This window comes from Leptodactylus fuscus, chromosome 4 (assembly GCF_031893055.1).
Source record: "Leptodactylus fuscus isolate aLepFus1 chromosome 4, aLepFus1.hap2, whole genome shotgun sequence".
Lineage (NCBI taxonomy): Eukaryota > Metazoa > Chordata > Amphibia > Anura > Leptodactylidae > Leptodactylus > Leptodactylus fuscus.
The window spans coordinates 133,621,755-133,642,018 of record NC_134268.1 but is presented as its reverse complement, the minus strand read 5'-3'; the positions used below and the strand labels follow the sequence as shown (position 1 = coordinate 133,642,018).

At 39.9% G+C, this 20,264-nt stretch overlaps 1 protein-coding gene across 1 annotated transcript; it reads left to right on the top strand.

Annotated features, from left to right (window-relative positions):
• Positions 1–2,795: 2,795 nt before the first annotated feature.
• On the top strand, positions 2,796–19,333 carry LOC142200595 (telethonin-like). The gene is made up of 2 exons (XM_075271048.1): positions 2,796–3,042; positions 14,930–19,333. Exons 1-2 carry the CDS (start codon positions 2,909–2,911, stop codon positions 15,309–15,311), a joined length of 516 nt encoding a protein of 171 aa, XP_075127149.1. The 5' UTR covers positions 2,796–2,908; the 3' UTR covers positions 15,312–19,333.
• Positions 19,334–20,264: the final 931 nt, after the last annotated feature.

Below are 20,264 nucleotides of genomic sequence, written 5' to 3'. Positions count from 1 at the left end.
GCAGTCAAGCACAGGCTGTGCCAGGCAGCAAGAGAGCAAGATCATAAACAAGCCTAAAGGTCATAGAACGGCAGCTCAGGTTCACAGGGTAAGGACATGCAGAGGTTATACACAGGAAGACAGTGGAACAGGATCTGAATCAATAGCAAAGTTATTAAACAGACCAAGGTCAGTAAACGAGAATCAAGCAGAAATGTAGTTGCACTTTGATACATCAGGGATACATCAGTGTGAAAGGCATTAAAGACAATGTATCATCAGGATGGAGCACATTAAACCAGCAACAACGTTAAATAGATCAAGCATACCTTTTTCTCCAAGAAAATTTTCACCTTTGTTGCCAGATATAAATTTTTTTCACGATACAAATTAACAATCTGGAACACAGACGGCGGCTTCATTGCTCCAAGCTGTTATTCCCCACACTGCTATAATACACCAGGGTGAATGGCAAATACAGGGTTGGGCAAGGTTTCAGGATAGCTCCATGTCACTGTCTTTCAAAGAAGATAGAGGGGCCAGAGGGTGTTCAAGAACAGAGTGGGGCATAGCAGGTTGGAGCAACTGAGCCGTCCTCTGTCTTCCAGGCTAATTTGCATATTGTGAAATAAATTAATATTTCTGCAACAGAGACACAGGAAAAAGTGTTTCATTCAGGTTAACCTGAACTATCTAACTGTGTTGCTGATTTAATATCATTCACCTTGCTGACAGTCATTTAAGCAGAGCCGCTTTCCCATCTACTTTTCAAAATTGACATAAGTAGAGTAAAAATGTAAAATATTTGTGAAAATAAGCCCAAAAATTAGCAAGCGGAATGGAATACCGAACGCAGATGTGAACTGGGTCTTAGGCTTACAGGATAGATAACAGGCTACCAGTGTACAAAATTGGGCACTAAATCTACAGCACCCTCCTACATCCTAAATCTGCAGCACCCTCCAGCCCCTCCTTGTCCATAGTGAGTATGTGAGGCCAAATAAAGACCCAGAATCTTATGTAAACAGTCTGATTATAGATATGGAGTAGGAGAATAGCTTATACAGTGTTGGCCAAAAGTATTGGCACCCCTGCAATTCTGTCAGATAATACTCCTTTTCTTCCAGAAAATGATTGCAAGCACAAACTCTTTGGTATTAATATCTTCATTTATTTTGCTTGCAATGAAAAAACACAAAAGTGAATGAAAAAAAGTCAAATCATCGATCATTTTACACAAAACTCCAAAAATGGGCCAGACAAAAGTATTGGCACCCTCAGCCTAATACTTGGTAGCACAACCTTTAGACACAATAACTGTGAACAACCGCTTCCGGTAACCATCAATGAGTTTCTTACAATGCTCTGCTGGAATTTTAGACCATTCTTCTTTGGCAAACTGCTCCAGGTCCCTGAGATTTGAAGGGTGCCTTCTCCAAACTGCCATTTTGAGATCTCTCCACAGGTGTTCTATGGGATTCAGGTCTGGACTCATTGCTGGCCACTTTAGAAGTCTCCAGTGCTTTCTCTCAAACCATTTTCTAGTGCTTTTTGAAGTGTGTTTTGGGTCACTGTCCTGCTGGAAGACCCATGACCTCTGAGGGAGACCCAGCTTTCTCACACTGGGCCCTACATTATGCTGCAAAATTTGTTGGTAGTCTTCAGACTTCATAATGCCATGCACTCGGTCAAGCAGTCCAGTGTCAGAGACAGCAAAGCAACGCCAAAACATCAGGGAACCTCTGCCATGTTTGACTGTAGGGACCGTGTTCTTTTCTTTGAAGGCCTCTTTTTTTTCCCTGTAAACTCTATGTTGATGCCTTTTCCCAAAAAGCTCTACTTTTGTCTCATCTGACCAGAGAACATTCTTCCAAAACGTTTTTGGCTTTCTCAGTTAAGTTTTGGCAAACTCCAGCCTGGCTTTTTTATGTTCCTGGGTAAGAAGTGGGGTCTTCCTGGGTATCCTACCATACAGTCCCTTTTCATTCAGACGCCGACAGATAGTACGGGTTGACACTGTTGTACCCTCGGATATCAGGGCAGCTTGAACTTGTTTGGATGTTAGTTGAGGTTCTTTATCCACCATCCGCACAATCTTGCGTTGAAATCTCTCATCAATTTTTCTTTTCCATCCACATCTAGGGAGGTTATCCACAGTGCCATGGGCTTTAAACTTCTTGACCACTGCGCACGGTAGACACAGGAACATTCAGGTCTTTGGAGATGGTCTTGTAGCCTTGAGATTGCTCATGCTTCCTCACAATTTTGCTTCTCAGGTCCTCAGACAGTTCTTTGGTCTTCTTTCTTTTCTCCATACTCAATGTGGTACACACAAGGACACAGGACAGAGGTTGAGTCAACTTTAACTGTTAGGTGCCTCAGGTAAGTAACAGGTGCTGTAAATTACACAAATTAGAGAAGCATCACATGAGTTTTCAAACAGTGCCAATACTTTTGTCCACCCCCTTTTTATGTTTGGTGTTGAATTATATCCAATTTGGCTTTTTGACAATTCTTTTTGTGGTTTTCCATTGAAGACAAATTAAATGAAGATAATAATACCAAAGAATTTGTGATTGCAATCATTTTCTGAAAGAAAATTAGTATTATCTGACCTCATTCATGTGAAGCTTTTTAGAGTTTCTAAACATGACTCTAAGTTACCTCCAGTATATATATAAAAGGTGACCTGTCTTGTATGTCACTTGAAAAATAATAATACCATGAGCACTTCAGTTGGCCAGACAGTTCGGTCATCATGACCATGCATAAAGTGATCCTTGGGAGCAAAAATAGCTAGGCCGTGTTATTTAAACAGCTGTATTCCAAACTGCAGTAAATGAACTGTTAGTCAACACGTAACTAATCCAGTGCATTGTGATTATTTTCATTCACATATACCACGTCCATAGATTGCACAATACTGAGGATGGATATGAAATCCAAGTCGGATATTAACTCTACTGTGCTCAGCTGTAGCATGCACGAGGAAAATCTAGACAAGAAGGAATCCTGCACTTGGCAGTGGGATGACTTAACAGTAGAAAGCAGACCAAGAGACAGGTGAGAAATGTGGATAATGTAATGTGTTTGTAAATGAATATTTATATCATACTTCCAGTATTAATGTAGTGCATATTATTATATAATTTGTTATGAATGCAAATAAGGCAATTATATTTACAAATGTTATTTATTGTCTGAATTTAACGTGCATAAAAATACCTATAAAAAATAAAGGCACTAGCAATTATAACATTAACAGAAGACCTTTCAGGACTACGCGTCATTGATGCCACAATGTTTAGCACTTTTGTATACCTTGCTTTACACAGCAATATTTTTAATGTCTGGATATCTCAATGATATTTGCCAAGTTTTTTTTTCAGGACAAATGTGAAAATAATATAAATTATGCTTCTTTTACCTAAAACAAAATTGGTTTTATATATACACATGGCTGGTTTTAGACAAACTGGGGCCCTGGGCAAAATTAAAAGCGGGGGCCTCAAATGCTGATATGCGAACAACACTAACATGTTGCCAGTGGCAGCCCATTAATAATGCCCCCTCTCTGCCCCTAAAACAGTAACAACCATCCCCCTTATAATCACACACAATTCAAATAACCACTTTTCCCTGTCATCATACCAGCAGCACAATATGGGGTATTTCTGCCCCTGTGTGCTGGTTGGACAGGAATTTTTAATCAACAATTCATTAATATGCATGACTAGGCCATATAAGAGGGCACAGAGACCTCCCCCCGCGTGTTTTTTTCTGTCCTGTGGACGGATCAGTTGAGTTAAGGTATTACCATATCAGGAAAATGGTCTCTCAGTCCAGAGGTGTTCCAACAAATTGTCCAGAAATTAGGCCTTCCAGAAGTCGACCTCATGGCAGCCCGACTCAACACCAAGGTAGAGAAGTTCTGCTCTCTATATCAGGAGGACAATCCCTTGGCAGTGGATGCGCTGTCCATCCCTTGGAGGTTCAGGTTGGTATACATATTCCCTCCATTTCCCATCATACCCAAGATATTGATGAAAATAAAACAGGACCTAGTACAGGCGATTGCCATAATCCCGTTCTGGCCCGAAAAGGACTTGGTTCGCCCAGCTCATACAGATGAATCAAGGCATATACTGGAGGCTTCCCCCTCCCAGATCCTGGTCACTCAAGGAGGAAAGACGTGCCAGGATCTGGTGAGATTCAATCTGACAGCCTGGAGGTTGACCAGTCCCTATTACTGAATAGGCAGAGGCCATCCTGAGGACCCTTGCCTGTGCCAGGGCAGATTCTACAAACAGGAATTATTGAAGAATTTGGAAAATATTCAAGTCTTGGTGCCTTGGACGCAATATGTTTTTTTCTAACCCTTCGGTGGGGACAGTGTTGGATTTCCTACAGGACGGCCTAGACAAGGGGCTGTCTCCTTCTCCTCTGAAGATACATGTTGCCACCCTGTCCGCCTATCTGAGGAGGCGTTTGACTCAACACCTTTTGGTCAGTGGATTCTTAAAAGGTGCAACGAGGATTAGACCCTCTGTATCAGCTCCAATACAGCAGTGGGATCTTGGTACGGTCCTGTCAGGACTCTGCAACTCCCCATTTGAGCAGTTAGAAGAAGTGGACCTAAAGTTAATGACCTATAAAACAACTTTTCTTTTGGCCATCACTTCGGCCAAAAGAGTGGGGGAATGTCAGGCTCTATCTTCGGAAGAGCCTTACATCTCCTTCTTAGAAGATAGGGTGCATTTCCTACCAGAGTTTAGGCCTAAAGTGCCTTCCCTGGCAAACCTAAATCAGCTGATTTCATTGCCAGTCTTCTTTCCTGCTCCCTCCTCCTCGGAGGAAGTAATCCTTCATACACTGAACTTAGGTAGATTTCTGCGAATGTATATGGAGTGTACAAGAACTGACAGTCTTCTGATTAACTTGGCTGCAAGGCTTAGAGGCCAAAAAGCCTCTAAAGCATCTATTTCTCGGTGGGTCAGGGAAGTCATTAAGGTGGATTTTTCTTCTCAAGGTTTTTCTCCTCCAGCTTGCCTTAGGGCGCACTCTACGAGGGCAGTCTCGATTTCATGGGCAGAGAGGAGGGCAGTGCCATTGGAACAAATCTGCGCGGCAGCTTCTTGGTCCTCTCATAACACATGTGTGAGGCACTACAGACTAAGCTCTCGTGCTTTGTACACTACTGCTTTCTGGTGGTCGGTTTTGAGCTCTGTAAGTCGAGGAAACCCTCCCTAAGGGGATTACTTGACATCTCCCCATATTGTGCTGCTGGTATGATGACAGGGAATGGTGGATTATGTAGATAATCTGTTTTTCCTTAGTCATAACAACAGCACAAGGCTTCCCTCCCTATTGTATTATTATTGTACTTTTGTATTAATACGCAAGTTCACACTGGGTTTTTCGGTCAGGATTTTGAGGCCGTATTCAATTTGATTTGATTCCATATGGAATCAATGGGAGCCGGTCAGGAGTTTTTTCCAGTAGCCGTTTCTCCAGGAAAAAAAGAAGCGAGGTGTTCATTCTTCAGGCCGAGTCGCCTTGCGATTCGGCCTGAAGACACTCCCTCTTCTGGACTAGGCCCATTCATTGGGCCTAATCCGGAGCGGAGTGTGCAACTGAATGTTGGTGTAGTGCACCGGCATTCAGTCGCGCCAACCTTTATTTGATCTGGAACCTGAGGCAGCCTCCACCTCAGGTTCCGGACCAAAAAACCCCGTGTGAACCCAGCCTGATAGTTCCCCATTGACAGTAACAGCCCCTCTCATAAATGATAGCCCTCTTTCCCTTATAGAAAAAAGCAACCACATTATAATAGCTGCCTTTATACAGTACTGTTGCCCCCCTCCCCCCTTATTATAGGCCAATTATAAATAGTTCTTCCCTTATAAATAGGAGATTATATATAGGGGGAGCTATTATTTATAACAGCCCTCTTATATTTAAGTCTCCCTCTTATAACAAGCCACCTTATAGTTTTTTTCCTATAATAACCCCCTTATAAATAATAGTTTGTCTCCTATAATAGCTTCCTTATATATACTTTCTATCCTATAATAGCTTCCTTATATATAATAGTTTCTCTTATATAATATTGCTCTTATATATAATAGTCACCCCTTAAAAATAACAGTTCCCCATTTATATATAACATACTCCTCCTTAAGAATAATTGTTCCTCCCTTATATATAATAGACCCTTATATATAAGGGTTTTCCTCTTATAACAGCCCCCCCTTATAAGTGCCCACACATAGTATTATATGCCCAGCAGTGCCACCCACACAAGGTATTACATGCCCAGCAGTGTCCCCCACACAGTATTGTATGCCCGGCAGTGCCCCCCACAGTATTACTTACCCAGCAGTGTCCCCCCCACAGTATTACTTACTCAGCAGTGCCCCCCCCCATACAGAAATATATGGCCAGCAGTGCCCCCATCCCACAGTATTTCTTACCCAGCAGTGTCCCCCCATACAGAAATATATGCCCAGCAGTGCCACCCATCCCACAGTATTACTTACCCAGTAGTGTCCCCCCATACAGAAATATATGTCTAGCAGTGCCCTCCCCCCGTCCCACAGTATTACATGCTCCCAACAGCCCCCTCTGCTCCGGTGCTGTTATTATACTCTGGGTTCTCTTCAGACCCCAGAGTATAATAACACTACACAACAAAAAAAAAACTTGCGGATATCTTGCGAAACAATAATCGATCTTAGTCGATTTCTACATGCTGATTTCGAATATATAAACCATTTTTATTTACCATTTTATATTTCAGTTAATTACTTCAAAACATAAGAAATGTAATTTTTGCACAAAAACTTGTATTTTAAAAGTTATTGCTACATGAATTTCAAACATAAACATGAACGTGGCTATAGCTACTGAAATTATATATAACATACATAATTATATGATAAACAAAAATTCAGTTTGAAGTCTAATATCTGTAAAATATGTGCAAAAATTCGGTAAAAATGTTCATGGTTTAAATTTCTTGTCTGTGGACTTCCACTTATACTTATGAGTTGACAAATCACGCTGAAGCATCCAACAGTAGTCTGCCAACATCGCTACACTCCACCGACTCTGATAGCGTGACTCCATCACCGAAATGTCCTGGTGGAAGCGCTCGCCATGTTCATTGCTGACTGCGCCTAGGTTCTTTGCCTTTCTGATCCAACCATGTAAGTTGCACAAAGACGTCAAACAGATGAACTTCGGTGCCCACGACATATCACAATCCACTTTCGAATCAAAGTACAGTTCGTATGCTTTTTATAGTAACGGCGTGAAAGTCTTCTCATGTGACTTGTCTGTTACAAAGCCGCACACATCGCAAAAATGATCAGGTGAATTTATGCATCCTCTGGTCGTCATATTTTTAACGACTCACCACATTAAAAGGGTTTTGTCATATGTTAATGAGCCTTCTCCATGCACCCTGGAAGTCTCTTCGTGCACTGTTTCCTGTATATACAGCACAGGCTGCTGCTGACTCCTCCTCCCTGCTCTCACACATAGTACACAGCAAGGAGAGGAGAGCTGTCTGACAACTTCCTGTGCACCGAGAAGCTAATTAGCATATGAATAAAAATGGGCTCATTCAAACAATAATGAGGCGATTTACATACAGAAGGTATGTGTGGAATAGTCATTCTAAAGGCTATGCAAGGATGTGATTAGTTAAAAATTACTGTTGATAGATGATAGAGCCCCTGTCAGAAACTTGTAGTCCTATTTAACCACTTCAGTACCGCGCCAATTTGTGGTCCAGGACCAGACACATTTTAGGTTTATTTTGTATGTGCGGTTTTGAGGTCTGTAACATTTTTCCCGTATGTCTCAGTCAACTAATTTTTGCGTCTTTTTTCGGGGACACATAGGGCTTTATTTTTATGTTATCTTTATTTTCGAATGTGTTTTAATTTTTTTTATATCTGGGAAAATATAAACAAAATAGGAGGGAAATTGTGTCTGGTTTTCAAATTTTTTTTTTTTAAAATTTAATAACACAAAGTGTCACTGAAAAACTTTATAAAATAGTTTTTCCTCTCCGTTACGGTAATTTTTATTTTGTATGGTGTCGTCAGGGGTGGGGCTATAACCTTTAATAACGGCGTTTTATTAGCGTATTATTTATTTATTTTTTATTATTATTTTATTTACATTTTTTTTAAAACTTTTTTATTATATTTTTATTTTATTTTTTTTCCAGATTGTGTCCCCATAAAGTCATAAGAGACCTTTGGGGACATCTGATCACTTTTTTTTTTTTTGTACTGGAGGCTGATTTCTCCTATAACTGGGGCTGGTACATTTAACCTCAGATACAGGAGAAATCCAACCTCTTGCACACTGCTACATGGTAAACAGAGCTGATCTGAGTCCTGTAGGACCCAGCAGCTCTGGTAAGACTCTGCTCCCGGCGGATCACGTGTCCACCGGGTCAGAGGGCAGCTGAATTATGGCTGCGTCCATAGCTCACAGCGATCGAGAAGGCAGGGGAGGTAATAAATCTGCCCTGTCTTCTCTCTGGGAGCTCCGGCTGAAGTTACAGCCGGCTCCTATTGAAAGCAGCTACACGATCTCTGTGCAGCTGCTGGGTTCTGCTGGACGTACAGGTACGTCCTGGCAGAACTAGGCAACCACTTCCCGGACGTATATAGTCTATGGGCGGTCCGGAAGTGGTTAAGCAAAATAAAAACATTTATTCGACAATATCTTAACAATTTGACCTGATAGAGCAAAACGGTTTTCAGATTTGAAATCGGCATAAAAACTGGTTAAGAAACACTTAATGACATTTAAGATATCTACAGCGTGTTTTCCACTGTAATTGGAGGCCCAGGGAAGGTGAATAAAAATAACAAACACTGATACTGACCTTGCCTCACCTTTCCTGGGCATTGTGGCTCTGGCTGTCTGCAGCATCCTCAACATCTTCGGCCATCTTCCCGACTTCTCTGCTGATGCCTATGATTGGTCCTCAGTGGTCACGTGGGTACACACTGACGTCATTACAATGCTGCATCCCATGTGACCAGTGGGGCCTGATCACAGACCTCAGTCACATGACGGAAGCCGTCGGAGAGGACTGTGAGGTTGAATAGAAGTGAGAAATTTTGGGCCTATTGCAACATTTTTTGGGAAAAAAATAATTTTGTATTTTCACATCCCATTGGCAGCAAATTCAATGAAGCAGCTGTGGGTTCAAAATGCTGAAGATACATCTTGTGTGGAAGGTAGTAGACGCAACCAGCCAGAGACAGGGGCACAAATCTTGCAGCAAAACAGGTTTATTTAAGAAAAACGGCAAAATAAATAAACCTTCACGTCAGGCACAAAAAAATGAGCAAAATAAAATACAGCTTTAACTTTAGGCAAAACAAAAGGAAACAAAATCCTGCTTGTGTGAAAGCTAATTAAACAAATAAATATTAACTGTACATGTGGCTTATGACCAGCCACATGGTTCAACCAAAAACACAATACCTTCTCATGAGATATACAATGTCAGGACAGACCCGGTCACTTCCTCTCCTCCGAGGATCTGCCCTGAACTGTAAGCTCTTCAGCCTTTTATGGGCCAATAATGGGCCCAGGATCTACACCTAGGCTGAGGCCTACTCCAGATCTGCCCTGGACCACACATATATCAGAAACCTGGGGCTGATATATCTGGACTCCAGCACTCTTCCTGTCACCTTCTCACACCATCAATAATAGATTCCAAAATGTGGTCATTTGTTAGGGCTTTCCACAGTGCTAGTACTTCTAGGTCTGCAAATGTTACATGGCACCTGAAACCAATTCCAGCAAAATCTGCCCCCAAAAAACCTTCAATAAAGAAATTTATATCCACATGTGGAGCATTTCCATAGTCAGGAGAAATTGCTTAACAAATCGTGGGGTGCATTTTCTCATTTAACCCCTTGTAAAAATGAAATATTTTTGGCTGTAGCAAAATTTTAATGATAAAAATGTAATTTTCCATTTTCATGGCTGTCAAACACCTGAAAGGTCAAAGTACTCACTATACTCCTTCATAAATTCCTTGCTGTGTCTGGTTTCTAAAATGGTTTCCAATGTTTTGGCATGTCAGGGTCTCTGCAAATGGAACATGGTGCCTGAAAACTATACCAGGAAAATCTGTCTTTCAGAAGCCAATTAGTGCTCTTTTCGTTTCAAGCTCTGCCATTTGCCACCGAGGTACCAGGGGTATTGTTGTTTTTAGGAGAAAAATGTTAGTTGGTTATTCTTCTTCAACCCTTTGTAAAGCAACATTTTATTTGAAAAAAAGGAATTTTTCATTTTCACGTCAAAATGGTAATAAATACAGTGAAAAACCTTTAGGATCAAAATACCTTGATAAATTCCTTCAGGGGTTAGATTCCAAAATGGGGCCACTTTCTGGGTGTTTCCACTGTTTCAGCCCTAAGGAGCTCTGCAAATGTGACATGATGCCTGAATGACAGCAAAACCTGCCCCCCCAAAATCTCATTAGTGCTCCTTCCCTTCAGTGTCTTGCCCATATATCAGTTTACTTTCACGTGGGGTATCAGGGTAAGTTCACACAGAGTTTTTTGGTCAGGGTTTTGGCATTGTCAAAACTGGACATGAAAACACGTGACGAGTTTCCTGAGTTTCCATTTTTGCCATTTGAAGCGTTTCCTGAAGCGGTTTTTGAGGCGTTTTTCGAGGGGCTTCCTGAAAAGCTGCCTGGTGTTTCCTGATCAGGTTTTTGCCAAAAACACTTCAGGTTCCGCTTCAGGTTTCTGACCAAAAAACATGAGCAGGAAAAACCGTCTCACATTGACTTACATTTGAAGCTGTCAGCTGGAAAACTCTCAGGCTTCAAAAAAGAATGAACATCTTGCTTCTTTTTGCCGCTAGTGGAAAAAAACGCTAGCGGAAAAGACTCAGAAGCGTTTTGTATATTTTGAATGGTGAGGCGTTTTTTGGTTCAGGGTTTGGAGGCGGATTTCTGTCAAAACCCTGAACAAAAAATTCAGTGTGAACTTACCCTTATGGTAGTTGGGAGACCTTGTATAACAAATTATGTGATGCATTTTTTCCTTTAACCCCTTGTGAATATATTCATTTAGACCTAGAATTTTCACATTAGTAAAAAAAATGAAATGTGCAAATTTCAACTCTATTTTCTCTTACTTCCTGTTAAACACTTATAGGTTTAAAATACTTTATATATGCTAGTTTGACTTGGGTGCAGTTTTGAAAATGGGGTGATTTATGAGGGTTTCTAATACAAAGGCCTTTCAAAACTACTTCCAAATTGAATTAGTCCCTTGAAAAATAGGTTTTGGAAATTAAAATCTGTAAAAAATTAAAGGGTGATTAAAGTTTCATGCCAAAATAAAGCAGAAATATGATAATTTAGATCTATTCACTAATTTGGGTGTTATGGCTGTGTGAAAAGTACTAACAGACATTTTTTGAAAAATGATTTTTTTTACCGAAAAACCTCTTTAAGGGGTTAAGAAGCACTTATGACACTTATGTCCCAAGTTTACTCACATGAGACGCAAATTTCGGATCTACAATAAAAGTGACACTTTCGGGAAGGCTTTTCTATATTTTAACCACTTCAGTACCAAGTCAATTTCTGGTCCAGGACCAGGCACATTTTAGTTTTTTTGTAAATGTGGTTTTGAGGGCTCTAACATTTTTTTTTTCAATGTAGATTGTGAGCCCCATCTATATACGATCACAATGTACATTTTTCCCTATCAGTATGTCTTTGGAGTATGGGAGGAAACCCACGCAAACATGGGGAGAACATACAAACTCCTTGCAGATGTTGTTCCTAACCACTGAGCCACCGCATCCCCCGGGCTATAACATTTTTATTATATGTTTTATTCAACTAATTTCTGCCTCTTTTTTTCGGTGACACATAGGGCCTTATTTTTATGTTATTTTTATTTCTGCATGTGTTTTAATTTTTTTATATTTGTGAAAATATAAACAAAATAGGAGGGAAATTCAGTCCGTTTTTCACTTTTAATTTTTTATTTTATTTACTAACACAAAGTGCTACTAAAAAAACTTTGCAAAATAGTTTGTCCTCTCCGTTACAGTAATTTTTATTTTGCATGGTGTCCTTGGAGGTGGAGCTATGACCTTTAATAGCCTTTAATATTTTTTATATATATATATTTTTTATGTTGTGTCCCCATAAGGTCACCTGATCACTTTTTTTTTGTAGGGGAGGCTGATTTCCTATATAACTGGGGCTGGTACCTTTAGGCCCAGTTGCCAGTTACCCCCAGCCAAATGTTAGTATAAGACTAATAGAGCTGATCTGGGTCTTATAGGACCCAGCAGCTCTTACAAGATGCTGATCCCGGTGGATCATGTGACCGCCAGGTCAGAGGGGACCCGCAACATGGCAGTGCCCATAGTGCTGTATACAGCATTCATTGAGCACTGTATACACAGTGACTGGGGATGGCAGGGAAGGTAATAAACCTTCCCTGCCTTCTCTCTGAGACCTCTGGCTGAAGTTACAGCCGGCTCCCTGTTTCAGTAGCTGCATGATTTTGTGCAGCTGCTGAGTTCTGCTTGGCCATATCGGTATGTCTTTGCAGAACTAGACAACCATCTAACAGATGTATATAGTTTATGAGCGGTCCAGAAGTGGTTAATAACTGTTAGGAGTTTAAAAGAAAAACAAAGTATAAATAACTTTAGTATACCTTTAATAAGTAGCTTAATTATAATATAGAAAGCTAATATTATTATCAATATCTAAAGCAATAACTGTACATTTCCAAAAAACTAACTTCCAATACCCATAAACCAATTTGTAGGTAACCCGGGGAAAAATGAAAAGAAACCATCATCAAGTGCATGTATCTTATGCCATTCTTGCTTAATCTGCTCTGCTTAGCCAATAGCTATTCTTACCTGCATTTTTCTTGTGACATTTATATTGTGGCAACCAATTATATTGGGACCAATTTGACACATAATCCTTTAGTGATGAACCACAGGGTGTTGATTTAAGACTAAAATGTGTTGTTCCTGTATCATTGATGTCTTGTTAAAGGGAGTCTATCCCAGCTACTTTAAACAGCTCCCATAGTGCTGTAGATGCTGTTAGTAGAATATATTGATACTTATGTTGATGCTCAGAAGCATAGAAAACCTCCACCTCAGGTTCCGGACCAAAAAACTCTGTGTGAACCCGGCCTAAGAGTAAAATTCTAACAACTAGATACTAACAAGTCCTGTTCAGCAAGAATCTGAACTAACTGGAGCTTGTGTGCACACCAACAATCTGTCAAACTTTGCCCCCTACTATTGCCTCATGGTGTTTGACAAATTTGTTATGCCACTCATCTTTGTTAAGACTTAATGCCAGACCCAAATTTATCAATAACTGTATCAAACTATGAGAGTAGATGAACATGCCATTTTCTAGACGGCATGTTTCAGCTCCTTTCAGAGATGCTCAATAGGATTTAGGTCATAGCTTATTGAAGGCCATTTCAGAATAGTCCAATGTTTCCCTCTTAACCATTCTTCGGTGTTTTTAGCTGTTTTTTGGCTCATTATCCTGTTGACCTGCGACTGAGACCAAGCTTTCTGACACTGGGCAGCACATTTCTCTCTAGAATCCCTTGATAGTCTTGAGATTTCATTGTACCCTGCACAGATTCAAGACACCCTGTGCCAGATGCAGCAAAGCAGCCACAGAACATAACAGAGCCTCCTCCATGTTTCACAGTAGGGACAGTGTTCTTTTCAAGATATGCTTCATTTTTCCGTCTGTGAACATTGAGCTGATGTGCCTTGTCAAAAAGTTTGATTTCTTTCTCATCTGTCCATAGGACATTCTTCCAGAAGTTTTGTGGCTTGTCAACATGTAGTTTGGTTATTATTACTTCTGTCAAATTCAATTTATTCCTGTGACTATTGTGGGTTTTTCTTTCATTAAACAAGGGGTACCAACAAGTTTGTCCACGTGTGTATATAGTCACTTTATTTGTTCAAAGGGGTGTCTTCATGGTGCTTCAAAACATGCATAGGGTATATAAGGAGTATGTAACATGTACGAAAGAACTAACCACAGTTTATATAAAAGCTAAATACTACTAAGGCTAGGTTCACACAAGGGCCTGTTTTCCGTATGGGGTTTCTGTCCCCGAAACTGGTTAAAAAATGTGGAGAGAGAGAGAGCTTTATATCTTCTGGCCAGAATACGCCTTTAAGCTGAGGCCCCATGTTGCGGAAACACAGCTTTTTTTGTTGCAGATTTTGTTGCGTTTTTTTAAGCCAAAACTAAGAATGGCTACAAAAGGAAAACAAATATATAGGAAGTTCTTATACTTCTATCTTCTGCTCAATCCACTTCTGGCTTTGGCTAAAAAAAAACTGCAACAAAAAAGCTGCGTTTCTGCAACGTGGGGTTTTAGCCTTAATGTCCAAGAAGGTTTGGAACTCTACAGTTATTGAGTCAAAAAAGAGTTGGTGACTTTTATAGATTGTGCTTCTCAGCACTCTGTGACCCGGATCTGTAACTTTTTGCCTGAAAATAAATGTTTTAGCACACTCAGATCAATTTTTTTATTTTTTATTTTTTAATTTTGAAATTGCTCCTCATTGTGACATAATGAAGTACAATTTGTCCTGCAAAAAATTGAGGTCTCATGTGAATGGGTACACAGTTGTAGCAGTTGGATAAACTTTTAAATTGTGAAATCTTATCACAAAATACATAGAAAAAACATTTTTTGAAGAACTTTTCATTTTTTTTGTTGTCTTCTGTGATAAGATATTACACTGGCTGCAGTCATTTTTCCAGTTACAGAAGGTTGGGTTAACTCTGCTACATCTATATTTACTACCTAATAAATTTGCAAATAGATGAATATCTAATAACAGTACTATTTTTTTTTTTCAGGAAAACCATATCTGAATTTGATGCTGTGAATAAAGAAGGATATAAACAAGCACAGCAAACTGTTTTTCTAGTTCAAAGATCTCCTCTACAGACCATCAAGGGAGGTATACTTGGTGGTTATATGCAGAGTTATAAATTGCCCTACAAAAATCTGTTGTCTGTCCCTCTGTTTGTGCCAAGCAGACTGCACGCAGCAGATAATCTGTCTCCAGCAGATCTCAGCTCCAAGCAGAAGATGACTCATACAAATGGACTGTATACTAACAAGCAAGATATTACTCGTCTTATTAATAGTTTACCAACGGTTATAAAACCAACTAAACTTCAGGTTGTAAGTTTAATAACGCCCCCACCAAGCTTATATAATGCAAACACACATTAATACATAGATTGGATTTTCAAAACTTACTATACAATTCTACCAAGTGGTACATGAGAATACTATAAGGAGACTTCAAGAGAGAAATATAATACCTTGGTCTAGGATCAGTAGTTGATTTTTAGTGTTTGTGACAGCTTTTTTTTCCCATTCATTCATTTTCTTTGTATTGCTTAGGGATTATGTCTTCCTAGTGAAGTTGTACATCAAAGCCTTAAAAACTTGTACATTATTATATTCTTCTAATGTTATTTGCTATGGATCTGCCGAAACTGATGTCAGACAATGTTAGTTTGAGATATTCGCATGGAATATTTAAAATATAGTTACATAACAGAATAGTCTTTCATTGTTATGCCTGGTTCACATCTGCGTTTGGTAATCCGTTCGGGGAGTCCACATAGGGACCCACCAAATGGACTATCAAACGCATTGGTAAGCGGTGTGCAGTGAGAGCACACGGACCCCATAGATGATAATGGGGTCTGTGTGCTCTCCGCGCGCTGCCCGCACGAGTCATGCGGACATGAAAGTTGATCACGAAGTACTTTTTTGTCTGTCTGTTCCGTGCAGACACTGCACGGAAAGCAAACGGACCCCATTATAGTCTATGGGGTCCATGTGTTCTCATACGCGCTCTGCTTGCCAATGCGTTCGGTATTCCGTTCGGGGGGATCCCCATGCGAATTCCCCAAATGAATTACCAAATGCAGATGTGAACCAGGCATTAGTCACTATGTTGATTGCTACAAAGCAAAATAACTTTAGGCTAAGGCCCCACTTTGCAGACACGCAGCCTTTTTTTGTTGCTTTCTTCTTTTTTTTTTTTAGCCAAAGCCAGAAGTGGATTGAGCAACAAAAATGTTGTGTTTCCGCAATGTGGGGCCTTAGCCTTAAACAGTAAATCATCATTTGTTATAATGATTGTCAGCTTTCCTGTATCATTATATGTACAAAGGCGGCTGTAAATCAGCTTGTATGGATGAAGGAAGTATTTGAGACTCTTACTGGAATCTTGTACTAATTTACTCTTTTTAATAATTCTACTTTAAATCCTATTTTAAAGAAAAGTATCTGACAGAACATTCTTCTTTTATCAGATAGGACAGCATAAATCACCTGACAGATGATGAAAAAAATAACTGCTCCTAAATCCTGACCCCAAGGGTGGGACCTACAGGGATAGCCAAAAAGCACTATTGCTTTAAAGCTGAGTGGACCCTATAGAAACAGGGTAACTCAACTGTGCTATGCTGTTTCCATAGCTTCACAGTTATGGAAACAACATAAATAAACATGAGGCACTGCTTCCATGAAGGTTATGGGTATATTGTAGAGCAGCACTGCTTTCTTTCAGCTTATGATCAGTTAAAAACATCTTAGTGGCCATTTGCCAAAATGGAAAGAATCTTTCAAAAGTGCCTTTGTATCTATAATAGTGCATATTCGGCATTTTGTTTGTTTTGGTACTTTAGTACAGTCAGTATATTTCCATTTGCTTGGTTGGAAATAATATCTTACCTTTCCTTATATTATTTTTTTTGCCTTTGACTTTAAACTTGCTAATTTGAACAATCTTTTGTCAGTAAATGCCTGACATGAGTGAAGCAAAACCAGGTACAAAGAACAAAAGTGGTGCGGATTCTGGAAGAATTGATGTGTTTCAAATTCATAAAATCCCTTAAGGGTAAGTTCACTAGGAGATTTTTGGTCAGGATTTTGAGGCTGTATCCACCTCAAAATCCTGACCAAAAGACATCTCCCATTGAAATCGATGGGAGCCACTCAGGTCTTTTTTCCAGGAGCTGTTTCTTCCGGCTCCCGGAAAAAAGAAGCGAGATGCTCATTCGCCGTTTTGCCTTGTGATTCGGCCTGAAGACACACCCTTCTCCAGACTAGGTCCATTCATTGGGCCTAATCGGGAGTGGAGAGTGTGGCTGGATGCCAGTGCAGTGCACCGGCTTTCAGTCGCGGCTACCCGGTTTTTGGTCTGGATCCTGAGGCAGCCTCCGCCTCAGGTTCTGGACCAAAAAACTCTGTGTGAACTTACCCTCAGTTGATGCCCCACATTGTGGAAATGCAGTGTTTTTGGGTGCTGCGGAAACACAGTGGGAAAGAGCATCGCATCTCATCCACACATTGAGATAAAAAGAGCCTCAAACACATTCACTTTATTGAAAGACATAGCATGTTCATTTTAGTTGCGGAATCACATTTTTGTGATATAATTCAAAAGGAGAAGAAGAAAAAAAAGCACAGAAAAATGTAGCAAAAAAATTGAAGAAAAAAAACACCTTAGACTAAGGGAAATATTGCAGGGAGTATGTGATGCATGTTAAAAAGCGGGTAAAAAAAGGTTTAGTTTTCAGAACCTGTCACCGGGAAAATGCAGTTATAAAGCAGTAGGAGCTGAGCAGCTCAATGTGTAGAGATTCAATTTAACCTGTTATTTATAGATTTCAATCTCTGCATTTTGCTTGCTACATAATCGAGTTGACAGATCTAATCGTGAATACCAGGCTACTCTCTATAACTGTTGTGGGGAAGTAAGCTCAGTAGAAGCAGTGGTGCGGACCCAAACAATCAAGACAGGGACACTAAATATGCAGCAAACTGGTTTATTTAGAAAAAAAAAACAGGAAAACAAATAAATCTCGACTTCAGGAACAAATAAGCAAAACAAAATACAGTACTTCAGGCCAAAACAAAATAAAAACCTGCTCGTCTGAGCAACTAACTAAACAGAACTGATAACCTACCTATATGTGTGACTTACTTCCAGTCACACGAACAAAACAGGAGTAACAGGGACTCAGGGTTACAGGATAGAACCATACGCCTCCTTTCACTCCATGGAACTGCCCTGCAATGCAAGAGCAGCAGCCTTTTCTGGCCCAGTAATGAGCCAAGGACCTACACCTGGGCTGAGGCCTACTCCAGATCCGCCCTGGACTACACATATGTCAGAGAACTAGGGCTGATATATCGGGACTCCAGCACTCTGCCTGTCACCTTCTCACACTTTGCATACAGAGATTGCTGTCAATCACTGATCTGATCTGACTTAGTTAATAAACATTATCTGAGTTTTAAAAAAAGTAAAAAAAAACAAACAAACCACAAGACAGGTTATACTGAATCTTTTCCATCAATCCCCATTAATCTGCTCAGTTACTCCTGCACTTTACTATGCTGCCTGCAGATTGCGCTGCACTTTCCTGGCGACTTGTTCTCTTTAAAAGTTACAGATGTAGCAGATCACGTTTTACATATTAACAATCTGGTTGCAGTGCTAACACTATTTTATCAAATACTTTCCATTGGAATTTTTGTTCTTCTGTGAAAAGATATGACAGTGAAACAAGTTATCACACTGCAGAAAGTGAAGTTAAAGGTGGTATTCCCACCTTAAAATTTCAAATTTGTAGATAATTAAAAGTTAAACATTTTTGTAAATATAAGTAATTAAACATTTTGCAGAGTTTTAAAGATTTTCTCTAACTTTCTTAGTGGTGACAGTCTGTTGTCTTGATCGGTTGCCAGTGGATACGACCATGAATGCAGGACCTTTCTAAGATCAGAAAATCAGCCATGATATCCTTATTGTGGCCAGGATATCTTCTGATACATGTAGTGTCCCTGCCTGATAACCCAGCTCCAATAATAAATTCATAGAAACTGAGTTCCTTACAAGTCCTAGAACATAAAAAGTTTCTGCATTAGTGGTCGTAACCATTGGAAACCGATCAAGACAACAGACTGTCAGGACTAAGAAAGTTAGAGAAACTCTTTAAATCTTTGCAGAATTTTAATTACTTATATTTTAAAAAATGTTTAACTTTTAATTATCTACCAATATAGATATGATTATGTACATGGGAATACCCCTTTAACTTACATCTGTAGAAATGGAATGTTACATGCTATGTGGGTTATTGTATGTGGACAATATAAAGCACCTGAAATGAGCTGTATGGTATTTGGCAATAGAAACAATGTAATAAACAGCATTTGTTTAGGCTCTATATGTTTCACGTTATTTATGAGTCATTGCTATTTTATTGTTTGTTAATGATTTTCTCATTATTATATTTATGGATGAAATTACATTCTCTACAAAGTCATCATCATACCAGCATAATTATTCAACACCCTTTCCAATTATTTCTAATTTAACCTTTGTCCATTTGTGACCTTGAAGTGGTTTTGTGGGCTAGAAACATGGAAGCCTTATACAAATGATAGGTCATTAATATGAGATTGGTGGTGGGGTTCAGCACCTGGCACCCCTCTTCATCAGCTATTGTCAGCAGAAAATACACAAAGAATGGGAGAATGAAAGTCAAGACAAAAAGCACAGCTCCTTGTATAGTGGCTGAACAGTTGTTCAGTGGGGTGCCAGGGGCCAGACCCTCATGATCTGATATTGATAATCTATCCTTAGGAATTAGTTATCAATATTTTTAGGATGGAGAATCTCTTCAAGGACCATGAGAACTTATGGTAAACATACCACAGTCCTACTCAGTAGTGGGCATCATTTGTGCTAGAAGCAGAGGCATTGCTATGATGAGGGATGGCAAACACATGCAACACTTTCAACTATACAATACAATGGTGCAGTGGCGTAACTAGGAGTAGCGAGACCCAAGGTGAGTATTTGACATTAAAAGACCCCAGAGTATAATGTTATCAGTATTTTTGGGGTTCGTGGGCCCACAGCCTTACTTACCGATCCCAGCTCCTGCTCACAGCCACCTCTACAGAAGGAGAAGCGCAGGCGGCCATGAGCTGGAGTGAGGATCAGTAAGTAAATACGGCCTATTACCTGCTGGAGTTACTTCAGCAGGTAACAGCCCATTTAAAAAAAAAACAAAAAAAACAACACACACATCAGGGGCCCGCCAGGCCCTGTGGCTACCGCTGCTACCCCGGTAGTTACGCCCATGCAATGGT